The sequence below is a fragment of the Equus przewalskii genome, chromosome 12 (genome assembly GCF_037783145.1).
Source record: "Equus przewalskii isolate Varuska chromosome 12, EquPr2, whole genome shotgun sequence".
Classification (NCBI taxonomy): domain Eukaryota; kingdom Metazoa; phylum Chordata; class Mammalia; order Perissodactyla; family Equidae; genus Equus; species Equus przewalskii.
This window is the reverse complement of record NC_091842.1, coordinates 39343346-39366543: the sequence shown is the minus strand read 5'-3', so window position 1 is coordinate 39366543 and position 23198 is coordinate 39343346. Positions and strand designations below refer to the sequence as shown.

The 23198-nt window shown below is 48.4% G+C and overlaps 2 protein-coding genes across 5 annotated transcripts in view; one reads left to right on the top strand and one right to left on the bottom strand.

Annotated features, from left to right (window-relative positions):
• Positions 1-16502, top strand: part of DNASE1 (deoxyribonuclease 1) — a 28768-nt gene extending 12266 nt beyond the window's left edge. The window contains exons 2-11 of one of the 4 annotated variants that reach the window (XM_070568636.1): positions 10310-10919; positions 12881-12965; positions 13421-13568; positions 13935-14023; positions 14144-14227; positions 14558-14673; positions 14956-15068; positions 15145-15299; positions 15911-16007; positions 16286-16502. In XM_070568636.1, coding sequence (XP_070424737.1) covers positions 13422-13568; positions 13935-14023; positions 14144-14227; positions 14558-14673; positions 14956-15068; positions 15145-15299; positions 15911-16007; positions 16286-16333 — 849 coding nt within the window. In that variant the 5' untranslated portion in view covers positions 10310-10919; positions 12881-12965; position 13421 and the 3' untranslated portion in view covers positions 16334-16502. Of the gene's footprint in view, positions 1-10309; positions 12966-13420; positions 13569-13934; positions 14024-14143; positions 14228-14557; positions 14674-14955; positions 15069-15144; positions 15300-15910; positions 16008-16285 lie in introns of all 4 variants that reach the window. The other 3 variants (XM_070568635.1, XM_070568634.1, XM_070568633.1) reach the window with 3 other exon arrangements.
• Positions 16503-16634: 132 nt separating this feature from the next.
• The window catches only part of TRAP1 (TNF receptor associated protein 1), a 54947-nt gene continuing 48383 nt past the window's right edge, over positions 16635-23198 (bottom strand). Inside the window, exons 17-18 of the mRNA XM_008523385.2 lie at positions 17176-17248; positions 16635-16959 (exon numbers count right to left, since the gene is read on the bottom strand). Of these exons, the coding sequence (XP_008521607.1) occupies positions 16858-16959; positions 17176-17248 (175 nt within the window). The 3' untranslated portion in view covers positions 16635-16857. The remainder of the gene's footprint in view (positions 16960-17175; positions 17249-23198) is intronic.

Genomic DNA, 23198 nt, shown 5'->3' with positions numbered 1-23198 from the left:
TTCACTGGGGAGCAGGTCAGCATAGCTCTTCATGCTGTCGTGCCAGAAGTCAGTCTGGCCTTCACTTTATTTTTGAAAAATTAGTAGACTTTATTTTTTAGAGCAGATTTAGGTTTATAGAGAAATTGAGCTGAAAGTACAGAGTTCTCATATACCCTCACTCTCCTCACACACAGTTTCCCCTATTTTTAGCATCTTGCATTAGTGTGGTATCTTTGTTACAGTTGATGAGCTGATATTAATACATTATTAACTAAGGTCCATAATTTATATTAGGGTTCACTCTTGCTGTTATACATTTTATGGGTTTTGATAAATGTATAATGGCATGTGTCCAACATTATAATATCAAACAGAATAGTTGATAATACCCTAAAAAAAATAGAGCCCTAAAAAGTCTCCTATGTGCCTCCTAGTCAACCCCCCCTCTTCCCTTGAGCCCCTGGCAACCACTGATCTTTTTACTACTGTCTATAGTTTTACCTTTTCCTGAACATACAGTTGGAATCATATAGAAGTATGGGACCTCCATGACAGGCATAGTGGTTCTGAGCTCTGCTTTGTGGCTGTGCTTTACCTGAGTACAACTCTGACAGCTCCTTAGCCCACAGGGAGCTGCCCTGCCCTCCCAGTAGGAGCCATAACTTTGGTGCTACCTTATTATCCTTGGTTACATGCCTCCATTCCACTAGGATGTGGGATGTGGAAGCTGAAGAGTCTGGCCCAGTGGCTGAAGCCTGTTCCTTCATGCATTCATCAGAGAGGCCTTCAGTCTTAGAGACTAGGTTGGGCAGAGGGGAATGGCCTGTGTCCCTTCTGGCTGTCTCTCATTGGCTGCCTTACCTCTGCACAGGACATTTATAGCTTGATGTCCATGCGGGCTATGCTAGTGAGACCAGCTTGCCTAGTTATCAGCCCACATCTTCTCCAACTCCCATTTCAGTGACTCATTATAGGTAATGAAAACAGACTGCTTCTGCCCATGGAGTAGCTCTCAGTAAACCAATGCCTGCTGAGGACTCAAGGAAGTGGCTGTAAATCAGAAGGCATCTGCTTGAAGGACTGCAGAGCTTCCCTGGCAGCCATGACCCAGAGGGAAGCTTGAGGAGGTGAGCCCTGCTTCCTGCACTGGCTTTTCCTCTTAGGGCACTGGCTGGCCAAGGGTGATTGCTAAAGGGCAGAGAAGCCACAGGAGCTCCATGCAGTCTCGTGGGGCTGGGAATACTGAGATGGGGGTTTAGGCCTGCGGAGGCAGCAGGACTGAGGGTTGAGATCCCTGAGAGGAAGGGGGCCAGAGAAGTGAAGTTGACACTCAGCAGCAGTTTCCTCTCAAGGTATTTGATGATGAAGCTGCTTGGGGAAGAGAAGCAGGAAGTGGATGAAAAACAGAGCAGGATCTTTGGCAGTTTTATGGTGCTAAGGAAGAGTTCAGGGCCTGTCCAGGAGGAATGGCCATAAGAAACACCCCAGGCTCTCAGCTGGGACCCTTGGGGGGTGCTCTGGGGGTGGGGGCAAGCCACAGGTAGATTGGACTTCACAAGGGCTGCAGGTGAGCTCGGCATCAGCTGAGCCCCTGACTGGTATGCGGTGGCCTACCCCTCTGCTGCCCACCCTGGAGAGAGATACCATCTGGACCCTCTGCGTTTCTGTGATTCACAGTGCCTGACACTCCATCAAGTTACTAAGCATACTAAGAAACAACAGCATGGGAAAAAAGGTGATAGACCCACTGGAGATTACGATAGAGTTATTGGACATGGACTTTAAAATAACTGATTAACATATTATAGAAAATAGGTAAGATGGAGAGTTTCACAGAGAATTGGAATTCATAAGTTAAGTGACAGCTGACGTCAGCATCATGGTGGAGTGAGTTTTCCCCTTTGTCTCTCCCCTCTAAGTTACAAATAGACATTCATTAACCAACAGAGGGTTCCCTACACAACACTACAGATGCCAGAGAGATCCATGCAGCCACACATCTGAAGGTGGGTGGACTGGATCCCTGGGAAGTGGTGGAACTGGGTAAGCAGACCCCTCCCCGTCCCTGGCTACAGTGATCCAGGTTGCAGGTCCTCACACAGTGGCCAGGATGACTGCAAGAGGAGGCGGGGGCAGCCTGGCCTGCATGCAAACACTTTCAGAGTGGTGGCCCAGCCAATGGGAGCACCCACGGTGGGAACACTCCCTGCCAAGTGGCTGCAGCTCAGCCTCCATGAGGGAACCCCACATGCCAAACACAATGACTTAGCCAAGCTGCCTGCAAGCAGAGAGCCAGCCTGCATGCAAAAGAAAGCACCCCTCCCCTCCTGCATAGTGCAGCAGCTCAGTTGGTTGTCCCCTGCCAAGCACAGTGGTCCTGCCTGCACAAGAGCAATGCACCAGTGGAGCACAGAGTCCCCACTTGTGCATGTGGCATGACCCTCCAGGCAGCTGTGGCCAGGCCAGGCAAATGTAGAGCAGCCCTACCAACACAACTTGCAGCAGACAGGTTGGGATCAGAAAACACAGCTCCTGCCCCGCCCAACCCGCCCCCCCCCCCCGCCCCCACCAGCAGTGCCAGGTGGAATCTGCAACCTGATGCTACCACAAATGTGCCGTCAAATGATCAATTCATCAAGCACCATGAAGAGCTACAGAAACACTTCAGAGCAGAAGGAAAATGACACAATCCGGAAGTCACAGAAATTTACAATCTAAATAACAGAGAAGTTGGGGCTGCCCCAATGGTGTGGTGGTTAAGTTTGTGCACTCTGCTTCGGCAGCCCGGGGTTCACAGGTTCGGCTCCTGGGTGCAGACCTATATACCGCTCATCAAGTCATGCTGTGGCAGTGTCCCATATACAAAAGAGGCAGATTGGCACAGATGTTGGCTCCAGGACATTCTTCCTCAAGCAAGAAGAAGGAAATTAGCAATAGATGTTAGCTCAGGGCCAATCTTCTTCACAAATAAATAAGAATTCAAAATAATTGTCATAAAGAAACTCAACGAGTTACAATAAAACTCAGAAGCACAATCAGAGGGACCTGCAACTAGAATACACAACTATGTACTGGGGGGCTTTGGGGCGAAGAGGAAGAAAAAAAAACACGAAGACTGGCAACAGATGTTAGCTCAGGTGCCAATCTTTCAAAAAAAAAAATCAGAAAGACAATTCAGTGAGCTCAGGAATAAAATTAATAAGCAGAAGGAATACTTCACCAAAGAGATTGAAGATCTAAAAAAAACCCAAATTCTGGATATGCAGAACACAACTAATGACATAAAATAATCCAGAATCCATAAAAAAAATAGAGGTGATGTTATGGAGGACAGAATCAGTGATTTAGAGGATAGATACACAGAAATGCTTTAAGTGGACGAGGAGAGCGAACTAAGATTTTTTTCAAATGAAGAAATTCTTTGAGAAATAGCTGACTCAGGAAAAGCAACATAAGGATTATAGGTATCCCAGAGGGAGAAGAGAGAGAAAAAGCAGAGAGCTTCTTGAGAGAAATAATAGCTGAGAACTTCCCAAACCTGGGGAAAGAACTGGACTTACAAGTACATGGAGCCAATAGAACTCTTAATTACATCTGGTCCAAAAGAACTTCTTCAAGGCCTATAATATTAAAACTGGCAAAAGTCAATGACAAAAAATATTAAGGGCAGCACAGCAGAAGAAAATAACCTACAAAGGAACTTCTGTCAGGATTTCGGCAGATTTCTCAGAAGAAACCTTACAGGCTAGGGGAGAGTGCTATGCTATGTTCAAAATACTGAAAGACAAAAACTTTCAGCCAAGAATACTCTATCCAGCAAAACTATCCTTCAGATATGATGGAGAAATAAAAGCTTTCCCCCAGATAAACAAAAGCCGAGGGAGTTCATCACCACTAGGCCTGCATTACAAGAAACGTTGAAAGGAGCCCTCCCATCTGAAACTAAAAAGCAAAGGTTTACAAAACCTCAAGCAAGGATATAAATAGACAGGATCAGAAATTTGCAGCTCTATGTCAGAAAAGGTTAGTAAACAATTATAACATAGAAGATAAAGAGAAAGAAAGCATCAAAAATAACTATAACCACTTCAATTTAGTCACAAACTCACAACACAAAAAAGAATAATTTGTGAAAACGATAACTCAGAAGGGGATGAGGCAAGGTATGGAAGCTGCTTATGCTAATGGAGATGAGAGGCTGTCAGAAAATGGACGGCCTCTTCTGTGAGATCTTTTATACAAACCACTGGGTAACCACTAAACAAAAAGTCAGAGCAGAGCCACAAATCATAAACAAAGAGAAGACCATCACAGAAAACCACCAAACTGAAATGGCAGTCAGAAACATAAGGGAAAAGAAACAATGAAAATATACAACAACCGGAAAACAAGAGATAAAATGTCTGGATTAAGCCCTCATATATCAATAATAACTCTAAATGTAAATGGACTCAATTCTCCAATCAAAAGACACAGAGTGGCTAGATGGATTAAAAAACAAAATCCAATAATATGCTGCCTCCAGGAAACACATCTCAGTGCTAAAGACAAACATAGGCTCAGAGTGAAGGGATGGAAGATGATACTGTAAGAAAATGCAAACAAAAGAAAGTAGGTGTTGCCATACTTAGACAAAGCAGACTTCAAGATAAAAAAGACAATGCGATGGGGGCCAGCCCAGTGGCATAGTGGTTAAGTTTGTGTGTTCTGCTTCAGTGGTCTGGGGTTTGCTGGTTCAGATCCTGGGTGTGGACCTATGTAGAGGTCATCAAGCCAAGCTGTGGTGGCATCCCACATACAAAATAGAGGAAGAGTGGCACAGATGTTAGCTCAGCAACAGTCCTCAAGCAATAAGAGGAAGATTGGCAACAGATGTTAGCTCAGGGTCCATCTTCCTTACACACACACACACACAAAAAGACAATGAAAGATAAACAGGGGCAGTATATAATGATAAAAGGGAGCAGTATATAATGATAAAAGGGACATTCCACCAAGAGGACATGACATAATACTTATGAATATATATGCACCTAACACAAGAGCACCAAAGAGTATAAAGCAACTATTAACAGACCTAAAGGGACAAATTGATAGCAACACAATAATAGTAGGGGACCTCAACACTCCACTTACATCAATGGATAGATCATCCAGACAGAAAGTCAACAAGGAAATAGTGGCTTTAAATGAAATACAAGATGAGAGGGGGGCTGGCCTAGTGGCCGAGTGGTTAAGTTCACGCACTCTGCTTCAGCGGCCCAGGGTTTCACCAGTTTGGATCCTGGGCATGGACGTGGCACCACTCATCAGGCCACATTGAGGTGGTGTCCCACGTGCCACAACTAGAAGGACGCACAACTAAAATATACAACTATGTACTGGGGGGCTTTGGGGAGAAGGAACAAAAAAACAAAAACAAAAACTAGACTGTTGTTGGTGAGCACAATGCAGTCTCTACAGAATCTGGTATATAATAATGTACACCTGAGGTTACACAATGTTATAAACCAATATGACCTCAATAAAATAATTTTAAAAATTAAATGAAAATTCTAAAACAGGAAAGTACATTAACTGAAATTTAAAATTCAGCAGGTGGATTTAACAGCCACTTAGAGTCAGCTGAAGAGAGGATTAGTGCACTGGAAGACAGACCAATAGAAAAACATCCCCACAAACACCACTGCATCAACTCGCACTATCCCTGTGAGCTTCCTCATCCTGGACCCTCAGGGCCCTGCTCACCCCTTCCATGGACCCCTAGCCTTGGGCAGGGATGGGGTGCTGCCGAGAAGGCTCTGGTGCTTAGGAGAGACTGAGGGGGCTTTTTCAATTGCAACCTTGTTGGAAACATTGCTAGCACATTGGGAGTCCAGTCAGTAGAGTTCTTTGACTCTAATGAAATCTTCAGGAGCCTCAGGTTTATCATCAGGAACACAAGCGTGTTTCTATTCTTGGGCTCGGGCTAAAGGTGTGCTAATCTCTCCAACATCTCCCTTAAAAAATGCCTTTTTAAACAGTCATCTTTGCATTTGCTTCTCTTCTGAACACAGAGTGCGGAAAGCAGCTCTGAGGAGCCAAGGGGATTGGGGAACCAACGGAGACTTGTCTGTGACTTGCAAAGAGGGGCACATATGCTGTTGTACAGGCTTCACGTACCGTGGAACTCAAGTGTGCCTGTCCCACCCATGTGATGGGCAGGGACGTGGCCGAGGGTGGGGAAACAGGGGCCGGGCTGCTGCTGAGCATGACCGTGAAGCTGTTGTAGATTGCAGCAATTCAGATGGTGTTGTTCTGAGAAGTTTTCCATCCTGGGTTAATGGTTTCTTTATAATGAACCAAAATAAATTCATGAGGGATGGTGAGGGGCCACGAGTCTGGGTCATGGGCCACGGCCAGCACACTGAGCTGAGAGATGACTATTGACTTGCACAGGTTGTTTGACGTGAATTAAAGCAATGTCATAGCAAAGACATCGGCCCTTTATCTGAAGTAAAAGAAGCCCCTTTGTCCTCTAAAATGCTATCTGTGGGGCCAGCAAACATCCCTCCCAAGGGGAGAGGAGGAATCCTGGGTGGAGCCTGGCTGAGGGGAGGCATGCCTGTGAGGCCCCAAGAGTTACCAGCTCCTGGGAGCCTCTGGTCCACTAAAGCTGAGTGCCCAGAGGACACTTGGATGCCCCACAGTGTCCCCCATTGCCTCAGGACAGGAGGCTGTGCTGCATTCTGTCTGGAGGGTCCATGAGGAAGGGAAATTCTCTCACGAAGCCAGGAGGGCCACCGAGGGAGGTGGGGAGCAGGAGGTGAGTACCAGCCCAGCCCTGCTGTGTTCAGCCTTTGTCTGTGGAGAGCCAGCCCCGTGTCCCAGGCATTGTTTTAGGTACGGGGCAGTTTCATGGACAAGATAGATGAGGACTCTGCTCCCATGGGGCTTGTGTCCTAGTCCAGAGGCCAGCCCTAAAGAAGTATAAACCAGTAAGAGCAAACACATTAAAACAAACACAAGTGATAAAGGTCATGAACAAGATAACACTGGCAGCATTGTGGTGGTAGGGGGAGGGCAGGGAGAGGATGACCTCCCTGAAGAGGTGACATTGAGCTGAAACCAGAATGACAGGGCGGCCCCGGCTCTGCAGGCAGAGCGGAAGGCCCTGAGCTAGAATCGCACAGGTCATGGTAGGCACTGGCTTTCATCCTAAGGACAATGAGAAACCGATGACAGATTTAAGCAGGAGAATAATGTGATCTGATTACACATTCACAAGATGTGCTGGGTGCTGTGTGGAGACTCAGATTGTGGGGGCAGGTTTCTGGAAGCAGGGAGACCACTGGGAGACTTTGTCTGTGCTCTCGGGAGGACCAGTGTAGGGGCTGCAGAACCAGAGAGGAGTGCAGACTCAGGATCCATTTGGGGTGGGGCTGAGGGAGAGCAGGGACCCAGAGGAGTCTTAGGTATCTCAGACCAGGGGCGCAGTCTGGTTCCGCCACAGCAAGTTCACAAAGCCCATCAAACGTCAAGTGGAGATGTCCTAGCCGAAGCTAGAATCTGGGACAAGGCCCCCACCTCAGAGGACAGAGAGAGGCAGGAGTGTTTCTTGAGCAGGTGGAAAACTATCATCCTTCTGAAGGCCACAGGGCCACCTGATGCTCAGGACTTGACAACTAATCACTGTCTACCAACCCACAGTTTCTGACCATTTGATACCCTTCTTTCTTACCCTCCACATCAAATTTGTCACCAAGTCCTGGTCCTAAGTTTGCAGCTCTCTCCCCACCTTGGCATCCCTTCTGCTCCCGCCACCCTTGTCCCTTCATCCAGAGCCAACCTGCTCACCTTCCCTCCTCCTAAGCCCAGCCCTGCTCCTCACAGTGGCCAGAGGCTTTTTCTAAAATGCAACCTAGGCATTTCAAGTTTTTTGGATTGTTTTCATTTTAATATTAACTTCTTGTTACTTCATTTTTGGATGATACATTGTATTCAGTTCTGTGGCTTGCAAATTTTTTGATTTATACGATTTAAAAAAATTAACCATGGGGCCAGCCCAGTGGCGCAGTGGTTAGTTCCCGTGCTCTGCTTCAGCAGCCTGGGGTTCACTGGTTCAGATCCCGGGTGCAGACATACGCACCACTTATCAAGCTATGCTGAGGCAGGCGTCCCATGTATAAAGTAGAGGAAGATGGGCAAAGGTGTTAGCTCAGGGCCAGTCTTCCTCAAAAAAAAAGAAAAAAAAATTAACCATGGAAAATTTCAACATATTCAAAAGTAGAGACTAGTATAAAGAACTTTCATGTACCCATCACCCAGCTTCAGGGCCAACATTTTGAAGCAAATCCTAGATATCCTATCATTTCATCCTTAAATATTTCAGTGTGACTCTGAAATCTGAGGGTCACTGAAAGCATACGCACAATGGCATTATCCAACCTACAGATCCAGGAATGTCAGCAGTTGCCAGAGCAGTGTTCTCATCTCCCCAGCTGCCTGTTAAATGACTTGTTTGTTAAGCAAATGTTTGTTTAAATGAGTAAGGAATACATTGTGTTACAGGATCCTAATGAGGACTGTAGGCTGCATTTAGTGATAATCTCAAGTTTCTTTGTAAGTTCCTCCTCTCTCTTTCACTCTTCTTTTCTTGAAATTTATTGATGATACCATTCTTTGTCCTGTAGTTTCCCAGTCTGGATTGTGCTGTGTCCCCAGGGTGCTGGTGACCTGAGCCTCTGTCCCTTGTATTTAGACCTAGCGGTTTGATCAGATTTGAGATGCTCGTGGCAAGCGTCCTCCTCAGTGCTGTTGTGTTCTCTGATGCGGAGGCACAGAGGCTGGCGGTCTTTTGTGAGTTAGTAGCCATTGATGACAAGTGCCTAGGTGAGGGGTTGCAAACTGCTGAGTCTCAAATTCCAGCTGTCCTTCCGCATTGCTTAGCTGGAATACTCCTATACATATAAAGAGGGATTTTGTCTCACTAACCATTGCATGCCTCTGCGGTTCTATTTACACAGGAAGGGCAGGGTAAGTTCTTGATTGTTTTACTTCGTTAGCCAGTTTGCAGGCTAACGGGTCGTTCCCTAGCATCGCCCAAGGCTGACTCATGAATTTTTTACATCAGTATGAACTCATGGCTTTAAACACAACTGAGATGTTTAATCCATTGCAATTGTTTGTCTCATTAGCAGATTTTAGACTTGAGAATTTCTTTGTGACTAGATAGTCAGTCTGTTGTAAATGATGATGGCCAGACAAGAAAGTACGTTCACTATAGTAAGATATATAACCTGGTGACTCAGGTGTACCCCTTATGTATGTTAGACCCAGGTTCCCAACCATTCTCAGTTCAGAGCACCCCTAGTTTACGGTTCAGTAATTATTTTAAGAAACCCCTGGGTCAAAAGAAATACCTGTTTCATTTATTAAATAGGTGAGTCCAAACAATTTAAGTACTTATGTCCTAGCAATTTACAGTAGACATTCAGAAGAATAATAAATTTAAAGAAAAAATTGTTTCATTTCATTTTTAAGTAACCACAATTATTATGAATGAATTTGCATGCCTGGTGGGCACTTCTGTTTTTGTTGGCTGAGCAAGATTGGCCCTGAGCTAACATCTGTCGGCAATCTTCCACTTTCTTTTGCTTGAGGAAGGTTGGCCCTGAGCTAACATCTATGCCAGTCTTCCTCTGTTTTGTATGTGGGTCACCAGCACAGCATGGCTGACGAGTGGTGTAGGTCCACACCTGGGATCCGAACCTCTGAACCTGGGCCACCAAAGCAGAGTGTGCCAAACTTAACCACTATGCCACAGGGCTGGCCCCAGGAGGGCACTTCTTAAACCTTGGAATCAGATTGGACACTGCCACCCTTGTTGTCTGTTCCACATTGATTTTCACACAGTAATTGCTTTTTCAGTAACTGCCAGAAACCTAGCTTTGCAGAGACGTGAAATCATGGAAAGGAATGTAGAAGATAGAAATATGGAAACCGTGAACTCCCCTGAGCACAGCATCCAAAGATGCTGAGTATCACTATCCCTCTCAAAAGTAAGAAGTGTGCTCCTGTGCCCTGCGAGTGCACTGTGGGTTCACTGTGGGGCCTCAGTGCACAGTTTGGGAACCACTGCTCTGTGCTCTTCTCTTTTCCCTCTGGATCTGTGGATGTCCTACACCCCAGGCCACATGTTGGTGTGCGGTTAGTCACCCCCAACCCCCACTGCTCTTAGGGACAGGTCACAGGGTCTCACCTGACAGCCTGTGTTGGGTTTTCCTTTGAGGCCATTTGTTCCCAGCCTTGGTGCTTAGTGGGTTTTTTCTTTATCCTTTGATTTCAGCCTCATCAGAGCTCAAGACCTGGCTCCAACTTCGTTGTGATCGGGAGCAGGTTTACTTTAACCAGAAAGCGTGGCAGACTCTCAGGGTTGATGTAAAAACAGCCCAGCCTGATCAGAGAAAGTGGTTTGGGGTCATTTCCCTGCAGATGTGACTTTGAAAAACACTGGAAGTGCTGGGCTTCCTCCCTGGCACCCACTCTGCGTCTCTGGTGTGGGGCTGAGCACAGGAGGGCTGACTCCTCAGTCCACGACACCTGACTCTCCGCCACTGTGATGGGCTTGGCCCTGTTGCTTGCTGAGGACAAGAGAACGTGGGCAAAGGTGGCATCGTGCAAATTCCAAGTCTAGATCTCTGGAGGCATCGTGTATTTCTGTTCACCCCTCTGGAAGTTTCCACCTTCCACCACATTAGAAGAGCATGGCCTAGGGAGCCGCAGCCCCTCCAGCCTGGCCCCACAAAGAGGCCCAGGGAGCAGAGCCCTCCCAGCTGACCTGCAGACCTGTGAGCATAAGGACAAATGCATATGGCTGTACACATTGAGTTTGGGGGTTGCTTGTTACACAGAAACAGCTCACTGATCTAAATGGAAAAGAGGCCCATAAGGGAAAGGTAAGAGTGACAGAAATATAACATCCGAGGAGGGTTATTGTTCTTAGGGATAAGACGAGTCTTTAAGAAGATATGCAGTGATTCTTCTGTGGAATAATGTTATATCCACTGATTCCCAAGACAGACCAAGGAGGAAGGCAGTGACGGTTTTATCCCCATTTTATAGATGCAGATATTAAGGCTGAAAGTGGTTGAAGGTGCACAGATGAGCCCGGTCTGGGCCCTAAATCCCTGACTCCGGGCCAGGCTCTTCCCGGGGCTGTGCTGCCTCTCATGCGGGCCCAACTCTGAGCACAGCCAACATGGCAACAGCTCGGCACTTTGGACAAGTGGGGCCACGGTTGGGACCTTCCTTCTGGCGGCTCAGGGAGGGATGGCAGGGACCGTGGCTGGGAGCTCCCCAGAGCAGAAGGGGCAGTGTTTTGATCAAGAGGGCGGAGGTGCCAACAGAGAGGTGTCTGTGTTCTCTGTGCTGAGAACTGGAGGGGCTGGTCACCTGCGGTGCGAGCCACAGCTGTGCCACCTGTGGGAGGCATCCTGTGTCCGGCCAAAAGCTGGACCAGTGGCTTCCCTCTAGGTTGCTCCCATTGAAAGGTCTGGCAAGCATGTGTCCAGGAAAGAAACCCCTGGGAGAAAGGGGTCCAGGCACCTGCGTTGAATATGCCGATGGTCTTGCCTTGATGGTTGGGCTCTGGATTTTGACATATTTGAAGCTGTACCAGCCTCAGGGATTGAAAACAGGCGAATCAGCGATCAAGCCTTTGCCAAAGGCTCCGCATGGTGGGGCTCCTGGCAGCTTGAGGGCCAGGCCATATGACCCCATCTTGCAACCTCCATATCAAGGGACACACGAGCTGATTAGCATTCGTGCCAACAGCCGGGCTGTCTGTCAGCGTGTTTTCATTACTTCAGGGCATTCTGCTCTTGCTGATTTTACCTCCTGAACTGCTTTGAATCTCCTCTGCATCCTCTTGCTTCACCGCCAGTTGGCCAGATCTGTAGCACTTTCCTTTGACCTTGGCCCCTCCTGACTACTGCCCTCAGGCCACTCCCTGACCTCCAGTCCTCCACAGCTCTGAACCCCGCTTCACACTGCAAGACCCTCCATCCAGGGAGGGACGTGGCCCTCCCACTCACGGGGCTCTCCTTGAAGACCACAGCCCCCTCCCAAATGGGACAGAGCCCCCCTGGATGGGGTGGTGGGCTGAACACCCATGTCCTAACCCCCAGAACCATGAATGTGAACTTATATGGCAAAAGTGGACAGTGCAGATGTGATTGAGGATCTTGAGATGGGGAGAGGACCTTAAATTCAATCACCTGTATCTTTATAAGAGGGCGGTAGAGGGAGCATTGACACGGAAAAGGCAACATGATGATGGAGGCAGAGACTGGAGTGATGCGGACACAAGTCAAGGAACACCAGGAGCCTCCAGAAGCTGAAGCAGCAGGAAGGACCCTCCCCTGGAGTCTCCGGAGGGAGCGCGGCCCTGTGACACCATGATCTCAGCTCAGTGAAATACATTTCAGCCTCTGGCCTCTAAAACTGTTAGAGAATAAATCTCTGTCATTTTAAGTCACCAAGTGTGTGGTGACTTGTTACAGCAGCCTCAGGAAACGAATACAAATGGGAAAGTCAAGGATTCCAAAAGAAATGACTGGACCCAAGGCCTGACACGGATCAGGTCAGGCGCAGATATTATCAGGTGCTCTTTCTACAGTAGTGAGAACCTGTGTCTGTTGACATGAACACATGCCAGCCACTCCCATGTGGGAATGCATTGACATTGTTCCACGTCCTCCAGGTGATGCCCTGGGAAAGGTCACAACTGCCTGAACCTTTAAAGCTGCAGGCGGGACAGGCATTCTGTGTGCAGGGATCTGGAGCAAAGCAGCTCTGTGTGGGCCTCCGCCACGTTCTTAATAGAATCCTCTTCATAGATTGCTTTTTCTTCTTAAAGCAGCACAAAGAGAAAACTGCTATCAGAGAATATCAATTCCTGATTCTTGGCAGAACTCCTGTTATCTGTGGAAGTCACACTTCAGGTGAGTGTCTGGTGACCGAAGGGCTGTGTGATGTGTGGCCTGTGGAGAGCAGGCACAAGGCCCAGAGAACCCACAGGGTCCCTCTGGGTGACTAGCCATGCTGGGAAGAGCCTGGCCAGTCCTGGCTGGGTGGGTGCCTGGAGCAGCGGGACAGTGACAGTGAGCTGGTGTCCCACTAACAGCGCACCAGGGGCCTCTACAGGCTGGCGACCCTCCCAGGGACTCGTCTGGCAGGTGGAGGAGTGAGAAGCCCTCAGGGTCCTTGGTGCCAGTGTCTGGCTCTCGGGACAATGGTGAGAGGGCTGAGGCTCGCCCTGGCCTGCTCAGTACAGCCCACGATGAGAGGATTTACTCGGCCTGGGGTCCACCAGCTCTGCCCAGCTGGACAGTGGGGGAGGAGAGAGCACTGTCTCTGCTACCTCCAGACCCACACGCGAACATCATTCCTGCTCCAGAATGAGGGGTGCCAGGCTTACGGGGGTGCTGCTCGCCCTGGCCGGCCTGCTGCAGGTGGCCCTGTCCCTGAGAATAGCAGCCTTCAACATCCGGACTTTCGGGGAAACCAAGATGTCCAATGACACCCTCTCCAACTACATCGTGCAGGTAAATCCAGGCTGGCCTGTCCCTAAGGAATCCTGGGGCGGGGGGTGAGGGGGACTGTCACAGGCCCTGGGAACACTGCGCCAGTGGTTAGTCCTAGGCCAGTGGTCAGTGGACTACGGGGGTGTCAAGAGCCTCTGGTCTCAGCCCACTAGTTAGGCGGGACAGGGCTCTTGTCACTGCCATGCCATCCACAGCTGGCAGCAGAGTCCCAGCGGAAAGCATCAGGCTGCAGGCCAAACCATGACATGAAAGCACCCCAGGGCGCAGCAGCTGGGCCCCTGCAGGGACCTGGAGCAGGCAGGGCCCCAACACCCCAGTATCCACCCAGCCTGCCCCAGCTCAGCACTGCTGTGTCCCCTCCCCCAGATCCTGAATCGCTATGACATTGCCCTCATCCAGGAGGTCAGAGACAGCCACCTGACAGCTGTGGGGAAGCTGCTGGACAGACTCAATCAGTGGGTGACAGCGGTGGGGTCGTGGGGAGGTGACCCCTTCCATGGTATGGCACCACTTCAGCCAGGCCCTAGGAGGGTCCCCTTTTGGGTCCCCTAAACTGGGATGTTTCCTCAATCCAGGGATGACCCGAACACCTATCACTTTGTGGTCAGTGAGCCGCTGGGACGCAACAACTACAAGGAGCGCTACCTCTTCGTGTTCAGGTGAAGCCCCAGGCACCAGGAGGTGCGGCCCACCTCCTCAGAGGGCACCGACTGAAGGCGGAGGGTGCTCTAGAGAGCCCCTCTCCTCCAGGTGTGGGGGCAACAGTCTGTCCTTTGGGGCAGGAACTGGAGGCCACAGAGCAGGGTCCGAGTTGGGCCACCCCTCAGGTGCCTGCTGCGCCCCAAGGCCTCACAGCCTGTGCAGAGGCAGAAGGACCCGGGTGGGAGCTCCGGGTCCCTGCCCACCCAGACACAGCAGCAGGTGGCTTTAGTGAGACAGGCGGCGTCCCCAGTCCCAAGGTAAGCACCCTCCGGCCTGGCCTTCCACAGACCTGACCAGGTGTCCCTGCTGGACAGCTACCAGTATAACGATGGCTGCGAGCCCTGCGGGAATGACACCTTCAGCCGAGAGCCGGCCATTGTCAAATTCTCCTCCCCGTTCACCCGTGAGTGCTGCCGCTTCAGTGGTTCCTCTGCCCTACACAGCTGAGGGGACCTACCTGTCCCTTCCTAAGACAGCTTGAAAGCCAATGTTACATGCTGCCCTCCCAGCCCCAGTGCTTTGGACTTACATTGAACTCACTTAGGAAAACATCCACTCCCTCAGGGACTGTCTCATGTGTCCTCATCCCAGCCCTGAACGCAGGACTGAGCCTGGCCCCATGTGCCTTGGGACCAGGCCTGCCCACTGTCCCCCAGTGGGGCTAGCACGACCACCATCTCCACAGAGGTCAAGGAGTTTGCCATTGTTCCCCTGCATGCGGCCCCGTCGGATGCACTGGCTGAGATAGACTCTCTCTACGATGTCTACCTGGATGTCCAGCAGAAATGGGACATGGAGGTGAGGCCCGCCCCTGGTACTTGGCTCTGGAGGCCCCATCCTGTCCCTGGGCCAACTGGCTGGCGTCTCCCGGCAGGACATCATGTTGATGGGCGATTTCAATGCTGGCTGCAGCTATGTGACCTCTTCGCAATGGCCATCCATCCGCCTGCGCAGAAACCCAGCCTTCTGGTGGCTGATTCCTGACACTGCTGACACCACAGTGAAATCCACACATTGCGCCTATGACAGGTCAGCGGGACCTGGGCCTGTCACCACAGCCCCCTGGGTGGGCTCTGCAGGCTCAGGGCAGGGACGAGAGCGCCTCCACCAGCAGCCTTCACTTCTAGGTGCAGCTTCAGAAACGGTTCTCAAGGCCTCTGACACACACTCCTGAGCTTGAGTCAATCCACTGAGGAGATGGAATAAAGGGCGCATTTCTTAGTTTTGGGAAAAGCACACTTAGGGATAAGATGATGCTAGCTTTTCTCCTCTGCGTAGTCTCAGGCATACAGGTCAGTGTGCGCAGTCTGAGCACACCGAGACCTGAGTCTGACCAGGTACAAGGCTGGCCCCAGGGGGCTCCGTCCCTGGGCACCCAAGGGCTGCACAAGAACTGACAGAGACAGGAGCCGGCTCCTGCGGGTTTCTCGCTTGGAGCTGCCGCCAGGAAGGTGAGATGCCCAAGCGCCTGGTGTGGGTGAGGGCTGAGCTGGGCCCGACTGGCTCCACGGGCACAATGGAAGGATGTGACATTTACCAGACCAAGAGATGAGGTGGGGACCGTGCTGGCATCTGAGGTTTAACTGCACGGAGCCGGAGAGTGGGCTAAAGGGGACCTCCTCTTGCATCCGGTGCTACAGGATTGTGGTTGCCGGAACTCTGCTCCAAGAAGCCGTTGTTCCCGACTCGGCCGTTCCCTTTGACTTCCAAGCTGCATACGGCCTGAATGACCAGACTGTAAGTGTCCCTCCTGTTTGTGGTGTGGCTCTAACGGGGGCCTGGGATGCAGAAGCATAGTGAGATCTAGACCCATGTGACTTCTAGCAATCGCTGCTTTTCTCATTGACTCAAAAGAGCCACTTGTCTCGGCCCTGGGGCCTCTTGGTCTCCTCTTCCCAGGCAGATGTGACAGAACAAAGTACCTGGGTCCAAATCCTGACCTGGCCCTCGAGGAGTACTGTTTGCAGAGTACACCACACTGGGCATCCCTGTGCTCACCACACATTTCCCCCCAGGCCGAAGCCATCAGCGACCACTACCCAGTGGAGGTGACGCTAATGTGAGCAGGGTCCCTGGCTGGAGGCCTCTGCAGCTCGCCTGTCGCTGCTCCTGGGGACCTGCACAAGAACTGAGAGAGATGGTTGATCCTGCTGTCACATTCAAGTGCTGGGGACAGAGTTTAGGAAACCAGTGCCAAGTTCCCTGAGCACAGTGCAGCACCATCTCCCTACTGTCCCCACCCAACCACCACGGCAGCTGGAGTTTGAGGAGGGCTTCTTCTCACTGTCCCTGCTTCCACCCGAGCATAGCATTGTGTCACCAGAGCACTCCACCTTCTCAGAGTCTGGACAAAAAGTATCACCCTTAGCTTAAGAAACACCTTTTAATTTAAGTAAATAAAGCTCGAAAGGGGGTGCTGGCATCATTGGCATCAGTCCTTCCTTCTCTGGCTGGTCTCAGGCTGTCTCAGCCCACGGCAGTGGTGCTCGGTTCTATTCACCATCTCCACTGGGGCCCTAACACCACAGGGAAGACCTGGGGCTTTCACGGCTGTTGTGCTGCACACCAGGACCTGGCCCCTCAGCTGTCAATGTCGCTCCAGAGCCTTGACGAGCAGGTCGTTCAGGCGGCTCACCATGGCCCTGGGGTCATCAACAAGCCCAGCTGCGATCATGGCGTTCTCATAGATCTGAAAGGCCGGGCGGGAACCTCGTTAGTGGGGGGAAGGCCCTGTCCCAGCTCCAACTCAGGGACCCAGAATTGCAGAGAAAAGAAGGGAGGAGAGAGCTGTTCCTTTCTAAAACAGGATTTTAGAAGAAACTGAGCTGTCCCGCCGCAAAGGGAAATGCAGGCTCACAGACGGGCAGCCCAGCACCTCAGTTCTCTTTGCCTCCGAGACACTCACCTGATCGACGAGCAGCTGGGCCAGGTCAGGCTCATGCTCTCTCAGCTGACTGAGCTTCTTGATCAACGTGTGCCTGCGACAGAGAAACCAGCAGCAGTTAGCTCAGGGCTCGGGGCCGCACGCCAGCATGAGGGCCTCTAACTTCGTGTTCCAGTGACTTTTCTGAGATGGTGGGGTTACCAGAACATTTAAAAAAGTGTAACAGGACGGTCCCCATATAAAAACATACGGCACATAAAAATGAGAAAGGAGATGTAAATGCTCCTTTACAGATCATGTGATTATTACCCAGAAACCCAAGAGAATCAGTCAGGGGTTTTGGTATTAGAAAATGTATTCAGGGCTGGCCCTGTGGCCGAATGGTTAAGTTCGCGTGCTCCGCTTCGGTGGCCCAGGGTTTCGCCAGTTTGGATCCTGGGCACGGACACGGCACCACTCATCAGGCCATGTTGAGGTGGCGTCCCACATGCCACAACTAGAAGGACCCACAACCAAAAATACACAACCATGTACTGGGGGGCTTTGGGGAGAAAAAGCAGGGGAAAAAAAAAAGATTAGCAACAGTTGTTGGCTCAGGTGCCAATCTTTAAAAAAATAAATAAATAAATAAAATGTATTAAGTACCAAAATTAATATAAACTACACACAACAAAGGGAAAGAAAGAAGATTTTAAGGTATAAAAAGGCATAGTTGGTTCCTGGATAAGCAAACCATAAAGAAAGGTGAACCTTTCCCTAAATTAATCCACACATTTAGTATGTTTCCTTTATATCAATACATTATATTAAAAGATTTCTTTTAATTTACAAAGAAAAGTAAACATGGAAAAACAGCCAGGAGAAGTTAAGGAAGGAAGTCCCAGATGTTAAGACATGTGATAAAGTGCCAATAATTGAACAGTTTAGTTATAGAAAATGAAATGGCAACAGCTCAGCGCAACCGAGTGGACAAACAGCCCCACTGTACAGATTTGGGAAGTTCGTTAGCACCTGACAAAGACAGCCTCACACGAGAGCAGAAGAGACAGGATAACTGGCCAGTCAATGAGAAAACAAGTTGGATACCTACCTGATTCCTTAGACTAAATAAATTCCAGAGGGATCAAAGATTAAAGAGCACAAAATTATAATACTAGAAGGAAACAGGGAAGAAATGTTTTATAATCTCAGAAGGAGAAAGCCTTTCCAAGCAAAATGTAAACCCAGGGGTCAGAGAGAAAAGAATGACAACTCTGATGAGAGAAATTGAAATTTTTTCTGCATAGGAAAAGAATGCCATGGATAGAGTGTCTAACGTTACTTGTAATAAGAGATATACATCAAAATCATATGATAATTTTTTGCTTATGAGAATGGCAAAAATTGAGAAGTTTGGGAAATGTAAATTTGCCTGTTATAGAAGACAATTGGAGTCTATAAAAATTAAACATGGACGACGCTCTGAGACTTAGCAACTCCCTTTCCTCATGGCACTGTTTATAATAAGAAACTTTCAAAAAGCAAGATGAGGAAGGCTGCAGAGCAAGTCACCACTTGTATAACAGAGGGGAAGCCCCAGATGGATTTGCACACACACACACACACCCGCCAGCATCTCTGGAAAGATACAGAAGGAACCTAACGCGGGCTGCACTGAGGACAAAGAAAGGAGGGAACTTTCACTATAAACTCCTTTGGTTGTTTTGAATTCTGGGCCATGTGAGCATATTAACTAATTTTAAAGGGAAATAACATTTAAAAAGTAAAGTCTTTTGGCAATAGAAATGAGCACTTCCATGCAGTTATCTTATAAAATTACTTTTGTGCCAGAACTAGTTAAAGTGACTGGGCATCCAGTCAGCATCAGCATCCGACTGCGGCAGGGACCCACAGCTGGAAGCCACATACCTGCCCGGGGCTGGAAGCACACAGGTTATGCAAGCTGGTCCAGCTCTTCTGGAAAGGGGGCTGACGCCGTGCACCACTAGCCATAAGCCAATTCAGATTTTTCACCCAGTAATTTCATGTCTAGTAATTTGGCCCAGAAAAGGGAAAAGGAACCTCCCTCACTCCCCAGTAGTTTATAATAACGAAAATTTATGGTTATAAAGCAACATGGAAAAATACTTATCATAAAGTAATGAATGAAAAAATTAGACATGTACTATTAAAAAAACCCAAAACCACAAAAACGTAAGAAAAAAGTCCAAAAGAAAATATACCAACAGGCTATAGTGATTGGGGAATGAGACTACGGATTTTGTTTTTAACATTTTTGGTAACTTGTTTATGTAATTTCATTTTAAAAATTATTGCTGTACACAAAATCCATTTTCAAAAACAACTGTCTTCAACAGTTACAAAATCAAAGTTCAAGATATCCAATAAACAGTGCTAACTTCAGCTGCACATATACTAAAATATCCAATAAATAAAGCACATTAAAGAACAACTCTATAGGGGGCCGGCCCCGTGGCCGAGTCATTAAGTTCTCGCGCTCCGCTTTGGCAGCCCAGGGTTTTGCCAGTTCGGATCCTGGGCGCGGACATGGCACCGCTCGTCAGGCCACGCTAAGGCAGCGTCCCACACGCCACAACTGGAAGGACCTGCAACTAAGATATACAACTATGTACTGAGGGGATTTGGGGAGAAAAAGTAGAAAAAAACAAAAAAGATTGGCAACAGCTGTTAGCTCAGGTGCCAATCTTTTTTTCTTTAATTTTTTATTGAGTTAACGATAGGTTACAATCTTGTGAAATTTCAGTTGTACATTATTGTTTTGTCAGTTGTGTTGTAGGTGCACCCCTTCACCCTTTGTGCCCACCCCACACCCCTCCTTTCCCCTGGTAGCCACTAATCTGTTCTCTTTGTCCACATGTTTAAATTCCTCATATGAATGGAGTCATACAGAGATTGTCCTTCTCTACCTGGCTTATTTCACTTAACATAATTCCCTCAAAGTCCATCCATGTTGTTGCAAATGGAACGATGTTGTTCTTTTTTACGGCTGAGTAGTATTCCATTGTATATATATACCACACCTTTTTTATCCAATCATCTGTTGATGGGCACTTAGGTTGCTTCCATGTCTTGGCTATTGTAAATAATGCTGCAATGAACATTGGGGTGCATGGGACTTTTGGAATTGCTGACTTCAAGCTCGTTGGATAGATACCCAGTAGTGGGATAGCTGGATTGCATGGTAGTTCTATTTTTAATTTTTTGAGGAATCTCCATACTGTTTTCCATAGTGGCTGCACCAATTTGCATTCCCACCAGCAGTGTATGAGGGTTCCTTTTTCTCCACATTTGTTACTATTAGTTTTAGATATTTTTGTCATTCTAATGGGTGTAAGGTGATATCTTAGTGTAGTTTTGATTTGCATTTCCCTGATGATCAGCAATGATGAGCATCTTTTCATGTGCCTATTGGCCATCAGTATATCTTCTTTGGAGAAATGTCTGTTCATGTCTCCTGCCCAGGTGCCAATCTTTTAAAAAAAAAGAATAACTCTATAAAAAATGTAAAAGAAGTTTACAAAAAACATAAGTTACAAAAAGATATTAAATAAGACCTTGGGCGAGCCCAGTGGTGCAGCGGTTAAGTTCTCATGTTCTGCTTTGGTGGCCTGGGGTTCACCGGTTTGGATCCCGGGTGCGGACATGGCACCGCTTGTCCAAGCCGTGCTGTGGCAGGCATCCCACATATAAAGTAGAGGAAGATGTGCACGGATGTTAGCTCAGGGCCAGTCTTCCTCAGCAAAAAAAAGAGGACAGGCAGATGTTACCTCAGGACTAATTTTCCTCAAAAATAAATACATAAATAAGAACTAAATAAATGGAGAGAGAGATTATGTTCATGGATGGAAAGAACTGATAATATCAAGATGCCAATTCATTCTAAATTGATTTAGAGAATCAATGCAATCTCAATCAAACGCCCAAGAGTTTGTGTGTATGTGCACGTGTGGAACTCGTCAGACTAATTTAAAACTTCTACATACAAGTGAGGACCTAGAAGAGCCAGGACACTCTTGAAGGAGAATAAGGGAAAACTCACCTTTCGAATATGAAGACTTGTGAGAAAGCTGAATGGTTAAGACAGTGGCAGTACTGGCACAGACAGACACACCAACAGAACAGACATGCGTACATGGACTCCTGATACTTGACGACAGAGAAGGCCTCATGAATCGGCCAGGAGCAGACAGGCTGATGCAATCCCCGGTGTGGGGTGATTAGGCGTTCACATGGAGTAGGATGAAAGTGGACCTCTCCACCTTGTCTCCCTCAGACAAACTAATTAGAGATGGGCTAAAACCCAACTTTAGATGGGGCTAAAAGGTCAAAATTATAACACTTTTAGAAGGAAATAGAGGAGAATAAATTCATGACTCTGGTGAGAAAGATTTCTTAAATAAGACCCAGAAAAGCATCGAACAAAGATTTATAAATTTGATTATATTAAAATTAAGAATTTCTCATCAAAAGGCATCTTAAAGCAGGTGAAAAGACAGAGTGAGAAGAGATATTTGCAACTAATAACTTTGTTAGTGCTGTCAAGTCGATTCCGACTCCTAGCGACCCTGTGGACGGCAGAGCGGAACCCCGCATGGTCTTTCTGTGCCTCCTCTCACCTTCTTGCACTATATCAGACAACGCTCTGCTGCTATTCACAGGGTTTTCACGGACAATTTTTTCAGAAGTGGGTGGCCAGGTCCTCCTGGTCTGTCTAGTCTGGAAGCTCCACTGAAACCTGTCCAGCATGGGTGACCCTGATGGTATTTGACATACTGGTGGCATAGCTTTCAGCATCACAGCAACACGCAGCCACCACAGTGTGACAATCGACAGATGGGTGGTGTGGTTCCCTGACCAGGAAACAAACCCGGGCCGAGGAGGTGAGAGCACAGTCTTAACCACTAGACAACCAATATAAAGAATTAAAAATCAATTTAAAAAAAGAGAGAGAGAGATCCCAACGGGAAAAAGAACAAAGCCTTTTTTTTTTTTAAGATTTTATTTTTCTTTTTTCTCCCCAAAGCCCCCCAGTACACAGTTGTGTATTTTTAGTTGTGGGTCCTTCTAGTTGTGGCATGTGGGATGCCGCCTCAGCATGGCCTGATGAGTGGTGCCATGTCCTCGCCCAGGATTCAAACTGGCGAAACCCTGGACCACTGAAGCAGAGCACTTGAACTTAACCACTCAGCCACAGGGCTGGCTCCAAACAAAGTCTTAAAAGACATGTTGTGAGAAAGCCAAAGCCAAGCCGAAGCCCAAGGCCAGTACATGAGGGACCCGGGAGTTCTCATGCTCTGCCGGGGGAGCTGGCGCCTGCGTTCTGGAAGCAGTGGGCATCGCCTAGCCCAGCTGAGGATATGGCAGTTTCACACCTGGACACACACCTCAGAGAAACTCTCACATGGGCCAGACACGTGGAGAGGAACGTTCACAACAACCTGTTCCCCAGAGCCCCCAAACGGAAACTACCTGAATGTCCAACAAAGTAGGACAACTGTGCTGAGACAGATTCATACCATGAATATCACTCAGTTATGAACACAAGCGACAACTAGCCTCCACACGGACGGTCTCCCACACACTGAGGAAGAGAGACTTCAAAAAGAACACGCGCACAGGGATTCCACTCACAGAGAAGCTCAAAGACAGGCAAACTGACTTGTTGTTTAAGGATACAAATAGGTGAGAAAACCATAAAGCAAAGCAAGGAAACGATTATGACAAAAGTCAGACTGTGGTTCCCTGAGGAGGGGGCAGAATTCCAGAGGAGAGAGAAGGGGGAGTAGCTGGAGCCAGCCAGGCTCGGCTTTTTAAACTTTATACGCACGTAAACTGAATACAGTTTGATTACACAGGTGCTATCCTTACAGACATTCCTCAAACTGTACTTAACCTTTATGCACTGTTCCTATGTGTTGTAAATAAGGGAAGAACACACACTCACAATTTTAAAGGATTACCTGGCAGGCCAGAAACTTGCATGCTGTTCCATGGGCTTCAAGGGCCCTGGGGCTGAGGCCTGG